The sequence below is a fragment of the Marmota flaviventris genome, chromosome 4 (genome assembly GCF_047511675.1).
Source record: "Marmota flaviventris isolate mMarFla1 chromosome 4, mMarFla1.hap1, whole genome shotgun sequence".
Taxonomy (NCBI): Eukaryota; Metazoa; Chordata; class Mammalia; order Rodentia; family Sciuridae; genus Marmota; species Marmota flaviventris.
In genome coordinates, this window is record NC_092501.1 from 65,665,085 (window position 1) to 65,680,275 (window position 15,191).

The 15,191-nt window shown below is 34.7% G+C and overlaps 1 protein-coding gene across 4 annotated transcripts; it reads left to right on the plus strand.

The window, feature by feature from the left end:
* The first annotated feature begins 103 nt into the window (after window positions 1-103).
* On the plus strand, window positions 104-11,959 carry Zwint (ZW10 interacting kinetochore protein). 4 transcript variants are annotated; one of them, XM_027931316.2, is made up of 9 exons: window positions 104-211; window positions 1,231-1,321; window positions 1,489-1,612; window positions 1,781-1,947; window positions 2,076-2,132; window positions 2,288-2,430; window positions 2,506-2,622; window positions 10,967-11,006; window positions 11,312-11,959. In XM_027931316.2, the coding sequence occupies exons 1-7, from the start codon at window positions 171-173 to the stop codon at window positions 2,618-2,620; spliced, it is 738 nt and encodes a 245-aa protein (XP_027787117.1). In that variant the 5' UTR covers window positions 104-170; the 3' UTR covers window positions 2,621-2,622; window positions 10,967-11,006; window positions 11,312-11,959. The 4 variants fall into 4 exon arrangements, with proteins under 4 accessions (XP_027787117.1, XP_027787114.1, XP_027787116.1 ...); XM_027931313.2 differs by lacking the exons at window positions 10,967-11,006; window positions 11,312-11,959 and adding an exon at window positions 2,913-3,751; XM_027931315.2 differs by lacking the exons at window positions 10,967-11,006; window positions 11,312-11,959 and adding an exon at window positions 3,079-3,751.
* The last annotated feature ends 3,232 nt before the right edge of the window (window positions 11,960-15,191 follow it).

Sequence of the window (15,191 nt, forward strand, 5' to 3'; positions counted from 1 at the left end):
TGCGCCTGCGTCAACCGTGCGGCGCGAATTCGCACCAGCCAATTAGAGCGCGCTGTGTTCTTAATTTCCGCCCACTGATTCAGCCTTCAATCGCCTGCTCAGGCGCGCAGTCCGTGGTGAATCCAAAACGGAACATAACTGGGCGTAGCGTGGTGCGGCGCGGCCCGGTCATGGAGGCTGTAGAGACGCAGGCGGAAGCTGCAGTTTTAGAGTAAGTATTCGCTAGCATTTGGCCTCTGGGAGCCGGGTGGAGGAGAACCTGCAGGCCTCCATCTACAATGTTTGGTTCTTTGGATTCCGAACAGCTGTTGGAGTTCGACTCCTCTACGAATTGGTCCTGATCCCAGTTTCCAGTCTCAGTTTTCTGAAGTGTCTCTTGCAGGCTCCAGGAGTGCGGTTTCTGAGGGACTAAAACCATCATCACCCTGCCTCGCCCTCTCACCAGAGATGTGCCTTAGAAGGAGGACAGTTCCATACCCGTCCTCCACATCCCTTCACTCCTATTAGCCATTCTAACTGAATTTCCACTCTCTTGAGACAGCCTAGACAGTCTACTCTCCCTAAATAACCTTTTTGCTATGGGATATTTTCCCAGTCTCTGCTCCCTGGTGGCCTCCTTCAGTCCCTAGCCAGGAAAAACCTGAGACCCAAGACCAAGATGCCCTGCCCTGTGTCTTTAGTCCTTCCTCAGGTATTCTCATACCCTGTCCTAAGACTAGTGCTCCCTGCTAGGAGGGCTTCCAAGGGCCATCAGAGCTCTGCCCATATTCTTAACTTTGCCTGCCTTTCTCCCTGGCTGCTTTCACATCTTGACTCAATTTCTTTTTCCTTTTTTTAAAATATTTATTTTTTAGCTTTAGGTGGACACAAGCGCCCTGCGCATGACAGGTGGGCGCGCTACCGCTTGAGCCTCATCCCCAGCTCTTGACTCAGTTTTTTAGTGAGACTTTTCATTAAAATTTCAGCCCTCTTCCCATATTCCTTTATCCCCTTTGCTCTGTAGATTTGCTTCACGCACTTAATTACCACCCTATGTTCTACACACACACACACACACACACACACACACACCCCAGGAGTGGTCTTAGGCTATAGACTCTTCAGGCCTTTGTGTAGATGTTGGTCAGGGTGAGACTCAGCATTGATAGATCCTCTACCTATTTATGTGAACTGTAGAGCTGGCAGCCCAGAAAACTGCAAACACCCATTTCCTTGCCTCCTTGCCTTCAGGGTCCTGGCTGAAGTGGCAGACATTGGGGAACCTGTAGGCTTACAGGAAGAGGCGGAGCTGCCAGCTCGGATCCTGGCTGAGTTTTTGAGCGTATGTACACTGATGGGAGCCAACTTTTCAGAAGGCAGGGTCTGATTCTAGAGCTTTCTCTTGAGATTCTGGGCAGCATTGATGAAGACTGAAGTGGAAGGCAGTTTTGTTGGCCTATGTTGCAAGTAGGTATGACTGTTCCCTGCCTCTACCCTTCTTCTGAACAGAATTCCCGAAAGAAAGACAAGCTGCTCTGCAGCCAACTTCAGGTAGTATACTTCCTACAGAATTTCCTGGCTCAGGAGGACATTGCCCAGGACCTGGGCCCCTTGGCTTCTGAAGACGTGAGCCGTGAGTAGTCAAGGGATTTGGGATTCGGGTAGGGACTGGTCTGAGGGGCAAGGAGAGAGGAAGTGGATTAGGTCAGCTGACTATAGAGAAGACTGAGGCCCACTATTTCAGGGAGGGAGGCTGCAGGCCAGCTTCACTCATACCTTCATTCTTGGTGGCTCATCTCAGGACAGAAGGCAACTGAAGCCAAAGAACAATGGAAAGAGCTGAAGGCTACCTATCAAGAGCATGTAGAGGCCATAAAAAGCACCATGACCCAGGCCCTGCCCCAGATGGAGGAGGTCCAAAGGAAACGTGTTCAGCTCCAGGAGGCCTTTGAGCAGCTCCAAGCCAAGGTGCTTGAGGGAGGGAAGGGAAGGAAGAGATGAAGAGGAAAAGAATGAGTAAACTAAACCTGATTGCTATCTCCAAAAACCCTATCTGAAAAAAATATTTTCTTTGTATCTCTCTCGCTTATCTGCAGAAGCAAGCAGTAATGGAGAAATTCAAAGCCGCCCAGAAGCAGCGGAAACTACAACAGGTGAGTCCTTCCTTTTCTCTAGGTTCCTATTTCTAATTGGAAATGACTAGGTCTCTGTTTCCATCAGTGAACTAGTTCTAGGCTGGTGGGATTGGAGAGATGGCACCAAGACTTCCACATTGGATGAGCTTTGTCTACACCCTTATTCCCAATAGGAGAAACATCTGCAGAGTCTGGCAGAAGTCTCTGCAGGGCTGAAGGAACGTCAGAAGGGAATTCAGCAGAAGCTTGAGCAGCTACATCAGGAACTTGGAACCTTGAAAAAGCAGGCAGAATGGGAACAGGATAAACTGCAGAGGTGAGATGGGAACATTGGCTGAAAATCGATGTAATCCAGCTGAGATTCTCTCCCCTTACACATACTTCCTTCCAGGCACCAGACCTTCCTTCAGCTCCTGTATACCCTGCAGGGTAAGCAGCTGGTCCCTGAGGCAGAGGCTGAGAGCAGAGCTACTACAGGAGCTACCCTTCCACATGTAACTGCTTAAGGGTAAGCCCCAGCAGTTGTCCCAACCCCTGGACAGAGGGTAAACACTGGGGACATCATGGGAGAGATTGGTATGTCCTCCAAAGTGAATGAGAATTGGAACAAATGGGAAGGCAGTAGAGGAGCTGGGAACTTGACATTACTCACTTTCCATACCATACTTCTCCAAGGCCAGTAGTCCTCTATCTGCTGTAGACATGAACTTGCTCTGTCTGCCTGGCTGACAGCAGTCTGGGCAAGACCCTAGAACAGGTCAACAGCTCATCTCAGTCTTTGGTGTCCCTGAACTGCAGGTATGGAAGGAAGGTGAACCCCTGGTGTGCCTTTTACTGCATTTGAGCTCTGCTACCCATTGATGGGATTGGAAGTGGGAAGAAGGAAAGAGATGTTATGGTGAAGCTTGGTTCATCATCCCTATGCCAGACCCATCTGGTCTAACCCTCTCTCCATCTTCCCCAGCAGATTGGATTATGAATGCTTGAATACAGCCTGATTTCTGACTGTGACCTAGGTGGGTCAGCCTCTGAAGTCTGTCAATTAAAAGTCCTGGCTATCTCAGTTACCTGTTTGTTCATCTTCACAAGCTGGTAGAAAGAACTACAGATTTTCAAAGGCTAATAACATGATAGGTGTTGGGACAGGTGTGAAATAGATGGTGTAGATGGCCAGGGCCTTGAGTTTTTTGCCGAAATCCACATGAAGCAAATATGCTGAGCTTAATTCAAGGAGACTATTTACACAGGTGGATAAATGGAGGAAGATATTGTTTTTCATTAACCCAAATGTTTGTTGAGTTCCTGTGTTGTGCTAAGGACCCATGATGTGAACTGGAGGAGCTACAGTGATGAGCTCATTTAACCTTTAAGAATGGCCTAATGTTACATTCCTGATACCCCTTTGTGTGTTATCTAATACTTTCCTTGGTTACTCTTCAGATGCTTGTTCATTTTATTACGTTGAAAGATTGGTTTTTATAGTCCAGCATTGAATGTTATGTTTCATTAACTTGTGGTTTCTGGATCATTTCCTTGCTTGTAACTTTGGGTGGAGAATACTACTTTTGTAAATTCTCATTTTTATCAAATAATAACTCTCAATATTTGTTTTCCCAAATAAACACTTAAGATTATAATTTCTTCCTCTAAGTTTTCACAATCATCCAATTCATGCCATTTTTAATTTTCTCTTTTTTTCTTCTTCCTGAATTTCTTTGAATAATAATTTTGAAGTTTTCTGCTATATATTTGTGGGAAGATAATCTTCATAAATTCTAATTTGGCTAGAGAATGTTACCTGCATAATTAAATTTTAAAACAGAAGCCTCGATTTTTATTTTATTTTTTTAATGTCTGATATGAGAAAAGAATGTTTCTCTTAGAATTGTATGTAGTATTTTCTGTTTGTTAGATTATGTTTGTGTATGTGTGTGTTTGGTTATAATTTTCTATATACTTAGATTTTTGTGGTCTGAGTATTATCTTCTCTGAGAGGTGTGTTCAAGTCTCCAGCTATGATAGTGGCTTTGTTTATTTCTTTTAGTAGTTAAGTTTGCTTATTGTGATTTACAGCTGCTTTGTTAAGGTACATAAATGTTGACATTTATATCTTTCTTCAGAACTGAACCTTTATTGTGCCAGAACTTTACCTTTATTGTGCCATTGCTCTCTAATCTTTAAGCCAGCGGTTTTAGACTTGAAATTAAATACTTTTAATATCAATATAACTTTGCTGATTCTCTTTTGGTTATTCTTTGTCTGTCATATCTTTTCCTACTTTTCAAGTAGAACATTTTTGTTTCAATCTTTCTTCATCCTTAAATTTACCATTTCATGCAGCATTTAAAAGACTATTTTATAAAAAAAATAAGGTTCTATAATATTTGTCTTTTCGATTTTGTATTTGTGTCATTTTTTCATGTGCTCTTATTTATATCTTGTTTTTTTGTATCCTATTGTTCTTATTCTTATTCTTCTTATTTAGAAGCTTTTCTCCACTAGTTTAGTTTTTATACTTAACAAAATCTTAAGTGTAAAGAATATTGATCTTCTTCACCGATAAATGGAGTCTAGAAGGCCATTACCATTGACGGATCATCCCATTATTAACTACTGTTTTTGCCTAGTGTATTACTTGTAGCCTGTTTTCACAAATTAGACTTGTTTTATTTAGTCACTGCTTAATTTATTCATTTATTTACCATTCTTGCCTATTTTATTTTTGCATTTTTGAACTTTTCATATGAAATAATATCACCTTGTGGAGATTTTCCTTTAGTGTTTGTAGCCTATATAACACTTTAGTTTTTAATATGAAAATATTTTCGCTTCTAGTGGTGGCACACTCCTGTAATCCCAGCATTGTGGGAGGCTGAAGAGGCATGACTGTTAAGTTCAAGACCAGTCTTGGCAACTTAATGGAATACTGTCTCAAACTAAAAAATGAAAAGGGTTGAGAGTGTAGCTCAGTGGTAGAATGTCCCTAAATTCAATTCCCAGTACCTAAAAATAAGTGATTTCACCCTAATTCTTGAAAATACTTTCATTATATAAAAAATGATTGGAGTCAGGCACTTTCACTTAACATGAAATATATGTTCCCATGTTGATCTGACTTTCATTTTTGCTGATGACAAATCAGCTATCAGTTTTAACATTCTGTGATATTTTGTTTTATCCACTGGCTACTTAAACAACTCCTCTATTTTTGGTGCTTTACTGAAGTTGTACTAAGAGTATAGTATTGTGTTTATGAATAGTTTGGGGTGTGCTTTTTCTTTTTTCCCTTTTTGGCATTAACTGGACTTTCTAAGTCTGCAATTGTCAGTCTTTTAAGAAATAAAATGTATTTTCAGATTGGCTTTAAAATGTGCTCTTATCACCCTTTCATATTACCTTCCTCTAAGACCTCAATGAGATTTTCTTCATATTAACTGTCTTTTGTATTTATCATTATTCTTTTTCTCTAGGTTGCATTCTAGTTTCCTTAAATTCGTTATGTTAATTGCCTGTAGTTAATCTAGATTAATTGTTGAATCATTAACTTAAGTTTTAATTTCTTTTTTTGTTTTTTATTTCAAGAAGTTAGACCTGAGTCTCTTTTTGAGCAGGGGTGGGGGTTATATTTTTGGTTGTGGCTCAAGGATCATATTTCGAGCCAGCATTTTATTACCTTAGACCGAATATATGTAAACACTTTGTTCTACTTGGTGGAAGAGTTTATAATTTAGAATTTTGTGGGCCAATATCACATATTTTTTGTATTTGTATGTTGTAGTCTTACAATGAACTGTTCATTGTTTTCTAAACTTTATAAGTATATATTGAACTCTCATATAAAACAGGAGGAATTTTGTTCACTTCTGTCCACTCATGGATACTATTTAGAAACATTTAGAAAAATTATAAAATATGTAGTTTTATTGTTCTTTATATCTGTATGTTTTCCCACTTTTTATTTCTGTTGAGGACTTTTGCCTTTTTTACTACTTCATTTAAAAAGCACAAAATGGCTTTAATACTGCTTTTAGTGTGTTCTTTTATTATTTTCCTATTGTCTTTTGTTATGCTTTCTTTTTCAATATTTGTATAATTAAAAAATAATAGAAATAATATTTGATAAATGCCCCTTTCTTCTGATAAATACATTTTAGCATGCCCATTTTTATTTGAGTACCATGCTGAGAGTATCTCATATTTTAATACATGATCTATACATTATTACTAAATAGATTGTAATTTTAGTGTTAACTCAAGGAAGTTTCTTACATTGCTTTTACTTTTAAAATGTTTTTAGAATACTGTTTAGTTTCTAAATGAATTTGAGAGAATTATTTATCATTTTTCATCCACCAATTTTTGTGATTTTTACTATTAATTTTTATTTCATTTGTATCAAATGATGAAACCTATAACTCATTTATTATATATTTATTAGTTATATATATATATATATATACACACACACACACCTATGTATGCATTTTGTATGTGCATATGTAATCGTAGTGCTTGAAGAGGAAAGATACACAAATATTTGTTGAAAATATAAATAGTTTTAAAAAAATGAAAAAGGAACATAACACATACATGAGGTTTTAAGTCTGACTTAAAGAATTTGTATGGGGCTGGGGATGTGGCTCAAGCAGTAACCACGCGCTTGCCTGGCATGCGTGGGGCACTGGGTTCGATCCCCAGCACCACGTAAAAATAAAGATGTTGTGTCCACCAAAAACTAAAAAATAAATATTAAAAAATTCTCTCTCTCTCTTTAAAAAAAAAAAAGAAAAAAAGAATTTGTACGATGTTTCACAGAAGTTACACCAGAAAAGGCATTTTACTTACACATTTCAACTTCTGTTCCATCCACCTTTTCTAAACTATTCCTTTTTTCTGACAGAGGTCTAAATATTAAAAATTCTCTTAACACATCATTTTCATACTGTCCTTGTCCATCCCACCAGTCAGGAGTATTAATTTCCAAAGGAACCGTACAAAAAAGATAAAACTTTTTCAAGGTACTATTTTCTAAGTTGTTTTTTTTTTTTTTAATATTAAAAGGATAATAAACATTTTTTTAAAATTCCAGGTGATGTCACATGTCAATAAACTGTTCTGTAGGCCTGCCTGGGCCTGGTGCAAGAAATGGAACAGTTTATTAAATATTCTTTATTTGTGTGATTTTTGTCAGGTAAATATTCTTGATATTCTGGATATTTCTGGCAAAGGTAATCCCTCTCCTTCTATCTTTACAACTTAAAAATTTAGAAAACCAAGCCACTTCTAATATTTTACACTGTTTATAATCTAATAAAAAAGGCTGTTTTCTGCTTCTCTTTTTTACATTACTAAAATTTTGTGTTTTATGGAAATGGCAATCAGTGAATGTGTTGACCGTCCCCTAAAAACAAATGCCTTTTTCCCCCTTTGTCATGAATTCATATTTATGTGAAAATGGTCTGTGTATTTTATCATTTTCATGAGCATATTCTTCCAAAGAGGATTAAAACAAATATCTATGAAGTATATGGAATTATCAGTCATAATATCTGAGAAATTTCTGTTAAGTTTGAAAATTATTCACACATTAATTTTCTCCCATTTTAGAGTATTTCTGAGGTTGATACATCTTAATCCTATGTTATAGAATCGACACAACTTGTAAAATATTTGTCTCCATTTTGAACCTCTTTATGCCTTTTTTATGCAAAAAAAATTAATACTGAGTGTGAAATTAAATAAATTCACTTTATTATTATTTGTAGTCCAGTCTTTAAATAACCCTTTGATACTTAGAATTATCAGGCACTGAGAAACTTAGTGTTTGGATTTGTAACCCATTAATTAATGTGCTTCACTGAAATACCTTGCTCTTGAAACCTTGAATGACCTGGTTCTAGAATTAACATATTTTATATTTGTGTTGAGGACTTTTTAAACTATTGTTTTTAAGCAGTATAAATTCTTCAGCTTATGTTGTTAAGTTAAACATAAACCTTTTAACAAAGTTTTAAAAATAATCTTCAATGGCTGGTGCTGTGACTAAGCAGTAGAACACTTGCCTCACATGTGTGAGTCACTGGATTCGATCCTCAGCACCACATTTAAAAAATAATAATAATCTTCAAGACACTCTACAGTATATAAACATTAGATTTTCAGATGCTTATTTAATATGCATTTCTAAATATTAAATTGCCAGAGGGACTTGAATTAGTTAAAAAATAGTTATGTTGGTGCTAGGGCTATAGCTCAGAGGTAAAGCACTTGCCTGGCATGTGTGATGCCCTGGGTTCCATTCCCAGCATCACAAAATGTTTTTTTTTTTTTTTTTAAAGTAATTATATTGAAATTCAATATATTATAACTAATCATTAAACAATTTATGCTTTATGTATATGTTTGAGGGAAAATATACTTTCCATATCTCCATATATGTAAGGCCTGGGTTGCCCTTCCCAGATAGTCAGAAATGAAGGACTAATTTGAAATATCTGTTTACTGAAATATGGCATTATTTCTGATTTGTTCATTTGGATACTCAAATGAAGATAATCGTTTACTGAGGTAAAATGTACTGTTTCTAGCTTGAAAACTCTGTTAGTATTGATTACAGTGCCTTTCTTCCAGTATATCATTTTCAACATGAGGAAAAAGGAGGAAAAGGAAAGAAATGGTAAATTCAGTATAGAAATTTCAGTATAGAAATTCAACCAAAAAATACGTAATACATGTACATGTTTGTGGTATGTATCTAGACACACACACACACACACACACACACACACAAAAAAAAAAAAAAAACTGGTAGGGAGAATGGAAATAAGATGGGGAAAGAAAAAGGCTGAGTGGGGATTCCAAGAAAATAGAAGAAGGACCAGTGGAGTAGAGGAAGGGGATTGTTAGGAACATGGAGAAAAGTGGAATGAATCCAACCAAACTTTCCTATATACATGTATGAATATGCCACAATGAATTTCACCTTTATATATATATCTCCACGTGCACTATTGAAAATAGAAGGAACATCAGGAAAAGGAAGGAAAGAAGTACTATGGACTGAATTGGAGCATATTATATTCCATGCTTATTTACCTGGTGAACCCCTCCATATATTAGATATAACAATAGTGACCTAATGAAAATAGTGACTGCTTGATATGTATTAATGACTTTTTATTTTATCATATATAGATCCTGTCATCAAACATTTGCTTTGTAAATTCCTCAGTACAGGAACATACGTATCATTGCATCCACAAATGAGTGTATACTAGTTCCTTCATACTTGAAAATTGTTTACTAAACATTTGTTGGATAATACTAATGGAAGGCTTTCCCAAAAGCTGCCTTTTGAATGTCATTTTAAATATATGCAATTATCCAGAGACAGAGTTCATCAAATATTTATTGAATGTCAGCTATATGCTAAACATAAGACCTAAGAATTATAAATAAATAAATAAATAAAAAGACAGTAGCCCTGCCCTTTCTAAGTGGAGAAATTAAGGAAAATAAAATGTGAAAGGCTATTTGTAACAAAAATGTTTTGCTATTTCTAAAGACTAAGAGAATTGTCAGCAGCAAAGATGATCATGTTTACTAGGCAAAAGAAGCATCCTGGGTGAAGTATAGGAAATGAGAGACTCCTGCAATCAAGAGTACAAGTAGCCAAAGCAGAGCTTGTTACAGAAGATACAAAAGTGCTGAGTTCACAAGGGCTTTTTACCTTTACCCTGATAGCTATTGAGAGTCAATGCCTTCACCCGGAAGCCATGGAAAACTATTGATGTTTTCTTTCTTTCTTTGGGGAAAAAAAAAAAAAAAATCTCCAAGTGCACTTCAATACATTGAAATAAAACTACCAGGGAAATCATGCCATTTGTGAGCACATCCTGAGTTCTCAGCAGAAAGCATCTTTAGAAGGTAGTACAAATTCTTCCTTACTGTGTATTATTGGAACTTGCTATAAGTGACAACTAAAGAGCTGAAATCCATTTAAGCAATTATGTGTCTTATTAAAGCAATGGTGGTGTGGCACCAGGATGGAACTCTTGGAATGTTCCATAAAAATAGGTAAAATGCAATCATTGTAATTATGAACTACTGCATATTACACCCACAGAAATAAACACTAAAGGAATTCATTGGCATTCTTATCCCTAAATGGTGACAGTTACCAATCAAAACAAGAGCAAACTTACTGGAAAATAATGAATCATCTATCCTACAGTTTACCACTTTTTGTTAATAGTCACCAAGGGCTCATGACTTTCAGAGAACATTGGAAAGCATTTCTGCAATGAAAAATCATTATGCCTGAATAATATTTAACTTATCAAGGTTTTAGGGACAAACTATTGAAAACAAGAATGAAAAAATCACTTGTAATATAAAATGTTTATATTAATAAAAAATAGTGATATATTTTACATTAATTGGCAAAATGAGTGGTTTGTCAACAACACCCTATTACTATCATAATAACAATTATGTGCAACAATATTTATAGATGCCTGGAATTTAAAGGCAAGAGGAACTGTATATTAGGTACTTATATCATCCTTGGCACTAGCACTGGGCTCTTCTAAATTTAATAATAGTAAATAGTAAAAAACTTAATTTGATTTATAAAAAGTTTGGTTGAAATCAAACAATTTTCTCTTTTGCCCCTTCCACTGTTATCACTCTTCTCACCTCAGGAGTTTCTAGAAACTAACTAAATTTAACTCTTAGTGTGATGGTGGTATGGTAGTGGTGATTTGAAAAATTGATAAAAAATGTTATAACAGAAAGTGATAGTAAATATTAAGATCATTCTAATAATCATTATATATTTATCTTTTGTGTAGGAGAAAAACTAAAGCCATAGAGATTCATATACCTGAAAGTGTAAGTTTTATATCTAATTAAATTACTTGGCCTTTTTCATTACATTTATATATCCCTGGAAGCTTAATTCTCAATAAGTAGGATGTCATTTAAGAGAAATACGGGCGATAAATAAGTTTTCCATGAAATAGTTTTTTCGTTTAAAAGTGTGAGACTAGTTTTTAAATTTAACTTATTGAACTGTTTGATGTTTTTTTTTTATCTAGCTACGTATCTAGGTGTCATATATACATGTGCATTTACATATAGTATGGTGAAGTTAGGCATCTACTCATAATTTAATTTGTTTTGCTTTATATCTTAAGGAGTCATTTATTTCAATCATGAAGACACCTGGAAGCTACAGGAATCTCATCTAACTTTGTTGCAGTACTGATTGCTATCAACAGTTTGCTATATTTTTACCTGCATTTCCTGTTTATTTATAAAAAGGCTAAGTGACAGCCTCATTCATTTTAAAATTTTGTTATCAGGAACAGTATTTGTATTTAATGCTGTCTTAGAATTAAAGAAATGTTTGCTTATTGGATATGTGTCTTAGTTTAATAATAAGAGTATTATAAGTTTGCAAGGAGAACATGTACTTGCTTTCTTCAGGCACATTGAAGTCTATAATATTTCCTATATAGTTAGTTTATGAATTTATATATGTGATTCATAATATATAAATGATCAGAAAATTAAACATTTGATTTTTTTCTCTAGGCATCACTGATGTCTTCACAGAAATAATATATTCTTCATTTGAAATTTCTTTAACCCTTTGAGCCATTTTATGTTACATATTTATCCCTCTTGGATTGGCCAAATACCTCACTGATTTTATCTTTCTTGTGCTATTTAATAGGAAGCTCTTGATATTTCTCATATGATGTTGGGCACTGGTTACTTTAATGTTTATTTTGTTAAACAACCCATACCTTGGAGAATAAAGTGAAAGCTGAACTTGCTAATTTTTTCTAATTATTTAACCTATATTATCCTAAATATAGCAGACATGAGAATAATCCTTTGGAGATTATCAGAGATTCTTTGAGCATCATATTTCCTTTCATGAAATGTCCCTTCAAATATGCACTTGGCATTCATGGACTAGTCCAATGAAGATCTGAGAGAAGCAAGTTAACCACTTGTGGTATAATCAAACAATTCATGTGTCCTTTGATCACAAACATCTTTGAATACCTATGGCAGGGTTTTGTAATTTAAGTTTAGATGAAAGGTTGCAGTATCATATTGTGCCAAATTCTGATTGGCTTTGATCCCATTCATCTAAATTGTTCCATATTAAAAGGCCATTCTCATCTCCCATTCCCATAGCAGACATCACTACTCAATCCTGTCCATCTTTTCTAAGGATATTAAGTGAAAGACTGCTTCATCTCACTGCACTACCCCATTCAGCCACTACTATATGTTAAATATTTTTCATATAAAAAAATCTTTGTTAAACCTATTGAAATAGTTTAGAATCAACAAATTATATGGAAATTTGAGGGAGTGGCTTTAAATTCATATAAGATAGAGTAGATTCAGAAAATAGAAACAAAGGTATTGAAATAAACCTTGGTAGAGACTATGTTTCTTCAGGGAATTATTAAAGTATATTCTAAAAAAGTTAAACTGAGAAAAATCCCTAATTTAAGAGAGAATGTCAGTGTTCCCAGCAACAGTAAATAGTGATGTGAGTGAAAACAAGGATATACTGTATGTGGTTGTGTAGCTGGGAGAGAATTGTGGATTGACTGTAAGGCACTTAGTTGGAAAGTTATGGCAAATGATTCCCTAAGAAGTTTGGAGAAAGCAGTAAAAGCAAATACTTTTTGAAACTTAAGCTTTTACCTGTTTATCTTAATATTGATTTGTTGCTTATTTCATTGTCTTCTCAGTGTGAAAGTAACAATTTTTGTCAGCTCACAATTTTTGAACAAATTAATAGCTCATAAGTATTGAACATTTTTATGCTCCCAGGCATTAAGTAATTAAATTTTGTTTGCATTTACAGAATAACTGAGGATCAGATGCTTTTTCTAAGGAAAATAAAATTTTATCAGTTGCTGTGATATTCAGATTCAAGGACATTATGTTCAAAGTTTCCTTTATATGCCATGATTACCACAGTATAAATTTATATTTTTTTCTATAAAGTCACTATAGTAATCAAAACATGTTATCTAAAAAGACTAAGCCTTTAGATCTTAAAATTTAATGTGCAGTAGCTGGTGATTTTTAAAGTGGAGATTTCTTCCTCTTAGAGATTCCAGGTTTAGATTTTGAAAACTTATCAAATGTCTTGGGATTCTGGTGCAGTGGATTTAGTGACCATTTTGTGAAGAGCACTACACTATTTCCCATTAAGACTTTAGCATTTTCAACTAACTCACTAGAATAGTTTTTAAGACTGGAATGACAGATGTGCATCTTGAAAAGAATGAAGAGAAATATTGGTTGAATTTGAAAAACTGCTTCTTGAAGGATCTTCATCACCAGTAAAATAAATAATTGTAGGCTTAGTGGAATTTTGGTTAAAGGCACGGAATCTAGTTACATTAAGTTCTCTTATTTCTTTTCTTTTTTTTTTTTAATTTTTTATTGTTGGTTGTTCAAAACATTACAAATTTCTTGACATATCATATTCCACACTTTGATTCAAGTGAGTTATGAACTCCCACCTTCACCCCATACACAGATTGCAGAATCACATCAGTTACAATTTCTTACACCAAAGATGTAAATATGCTTCCACATAGTGCTCCACCACTATTCCTTCAACCAATTTTATTCTCGACTTCAGCCCCAAGATATATCTGACTTGAAGAAACAATTGCTGAGATGCTTATAGCTTAAAATGTATGATAAGTCATAAAATATCCCCATGTTCCTAGGTACACTGAATAGTTTGAATCCTTTTTGCCTCATGTTTGGAAGGATATCCAAAGTTAATAAATCCTCAACAATTTTAGAGTGACTAATGAATTCTTTCTTACCCCTGACCAGACCAAAATTTTGGTTGGTGGGTTTATAACACATCCAATTCCAAGCAGTGAAATCAGGGAAAATTTTAAATGTTATTTCTCAGTCTGAAATAATTTTTCTAGATTTTTTTAGAAATTTCTTTTTCTATTGCTGCATTTTCTTTGCTTTTAGGTCATTTAATTATGTACATTCATATCAGTATTTGTGCTCCAGTTTTTGCTTTTCACATCATTATATGACTATCTTTTATTTATATGTCATCTTACTGTAGCCTAAAGAACTGTTGAAAAGGAGAGTTAGCCACCATCATAAATAGTTCTTAAAATCTGCTTTGAAAATATTAAGAAATATCATAATTAACTATTTCGGATCCTACTGTTGAAAATTTTATGCTTAAATGGAAAGCTTTTTTTTTTAAAGACTACCGTGATATCTACTCTTTCTCACGAAAGCACACACATGCAAACACATATTCATGAGAACTGTAAGATCACAAAGTTCACAAGATTGTTTTCCTCATTTTTGACCCTGAACTCATTGTTCTTGAAGGCTTTATGAATGATATCTTTTTCTGCTTTCTTATTTTTAGTCAAATAAAATGAAATCTCAAATGTCATCTTTATATTAATAGTAGGGTTAATAATTAAAGTCAATGTTGATTTCCAACAGTATGATTTTTTAGTATAATCTGAATATCTCAAGATGACTTGCCATCGCAATACCTGTTAGAAGTACGAATGCCAGAACTTTAGCTAAGAAATTTCTTTATTGATTCTGTTCCTGATATATAATTTCTCATTGCCATGATTTTATTAGTTTTTTTAATAACAATGAGAGAGGTTTACCATCAATTGGAAATTGTTTTGTGGATAGAATTATTGCAACTTATAGTTTTTATATTGAGTATGAAATATTTTTTAATATCTTGACAGATCATTAAAATGCAATGCATTTATCACAGCTATGTCGAGCATATTTCAGAGTAAAGAGTCAAGGTTTGTTCATTTGTACTTTTCTTGTACTCTGAGCATGGAATCCAGCTGGCATGCATCACATTTTGTAGAAATTACTGTTTATATTTCTACTTCAGTTTTAGTTTCTTTCCCCTGTTGTTATTGCTACCAGGTGCAATGTCTGTAACATGATAGTTGTTTCTTTGCATTGTATGATATTTGTTCTTATACACTTGAATCTTATATTCCGGTGGCT

Bases quoted from the DNA above. Each gene is read 5' to 3' on its own strand.
- Zwint (XM_027931316.2), top strand. From the start codon at position 171: ATGGAGGCTGTAGAGACGCAGGCGGAAGCTGCAGTTTTAGA. The intron at 212-1,230 runs GTAAGTATTCGC...CCTTGCCTTCAG, and splicing joins GCGGAAGCTGCAGTTTTAGA to GGTCCTGGCTGAAGTGGCAG. The intron at 2,431-2,505 runs GTGAGATGGGAA...ACTTCCTTCCAG, and splicing joins GAACAGGATAAACTGCAGAG to GCACCAGACCTTCCTTCAGC.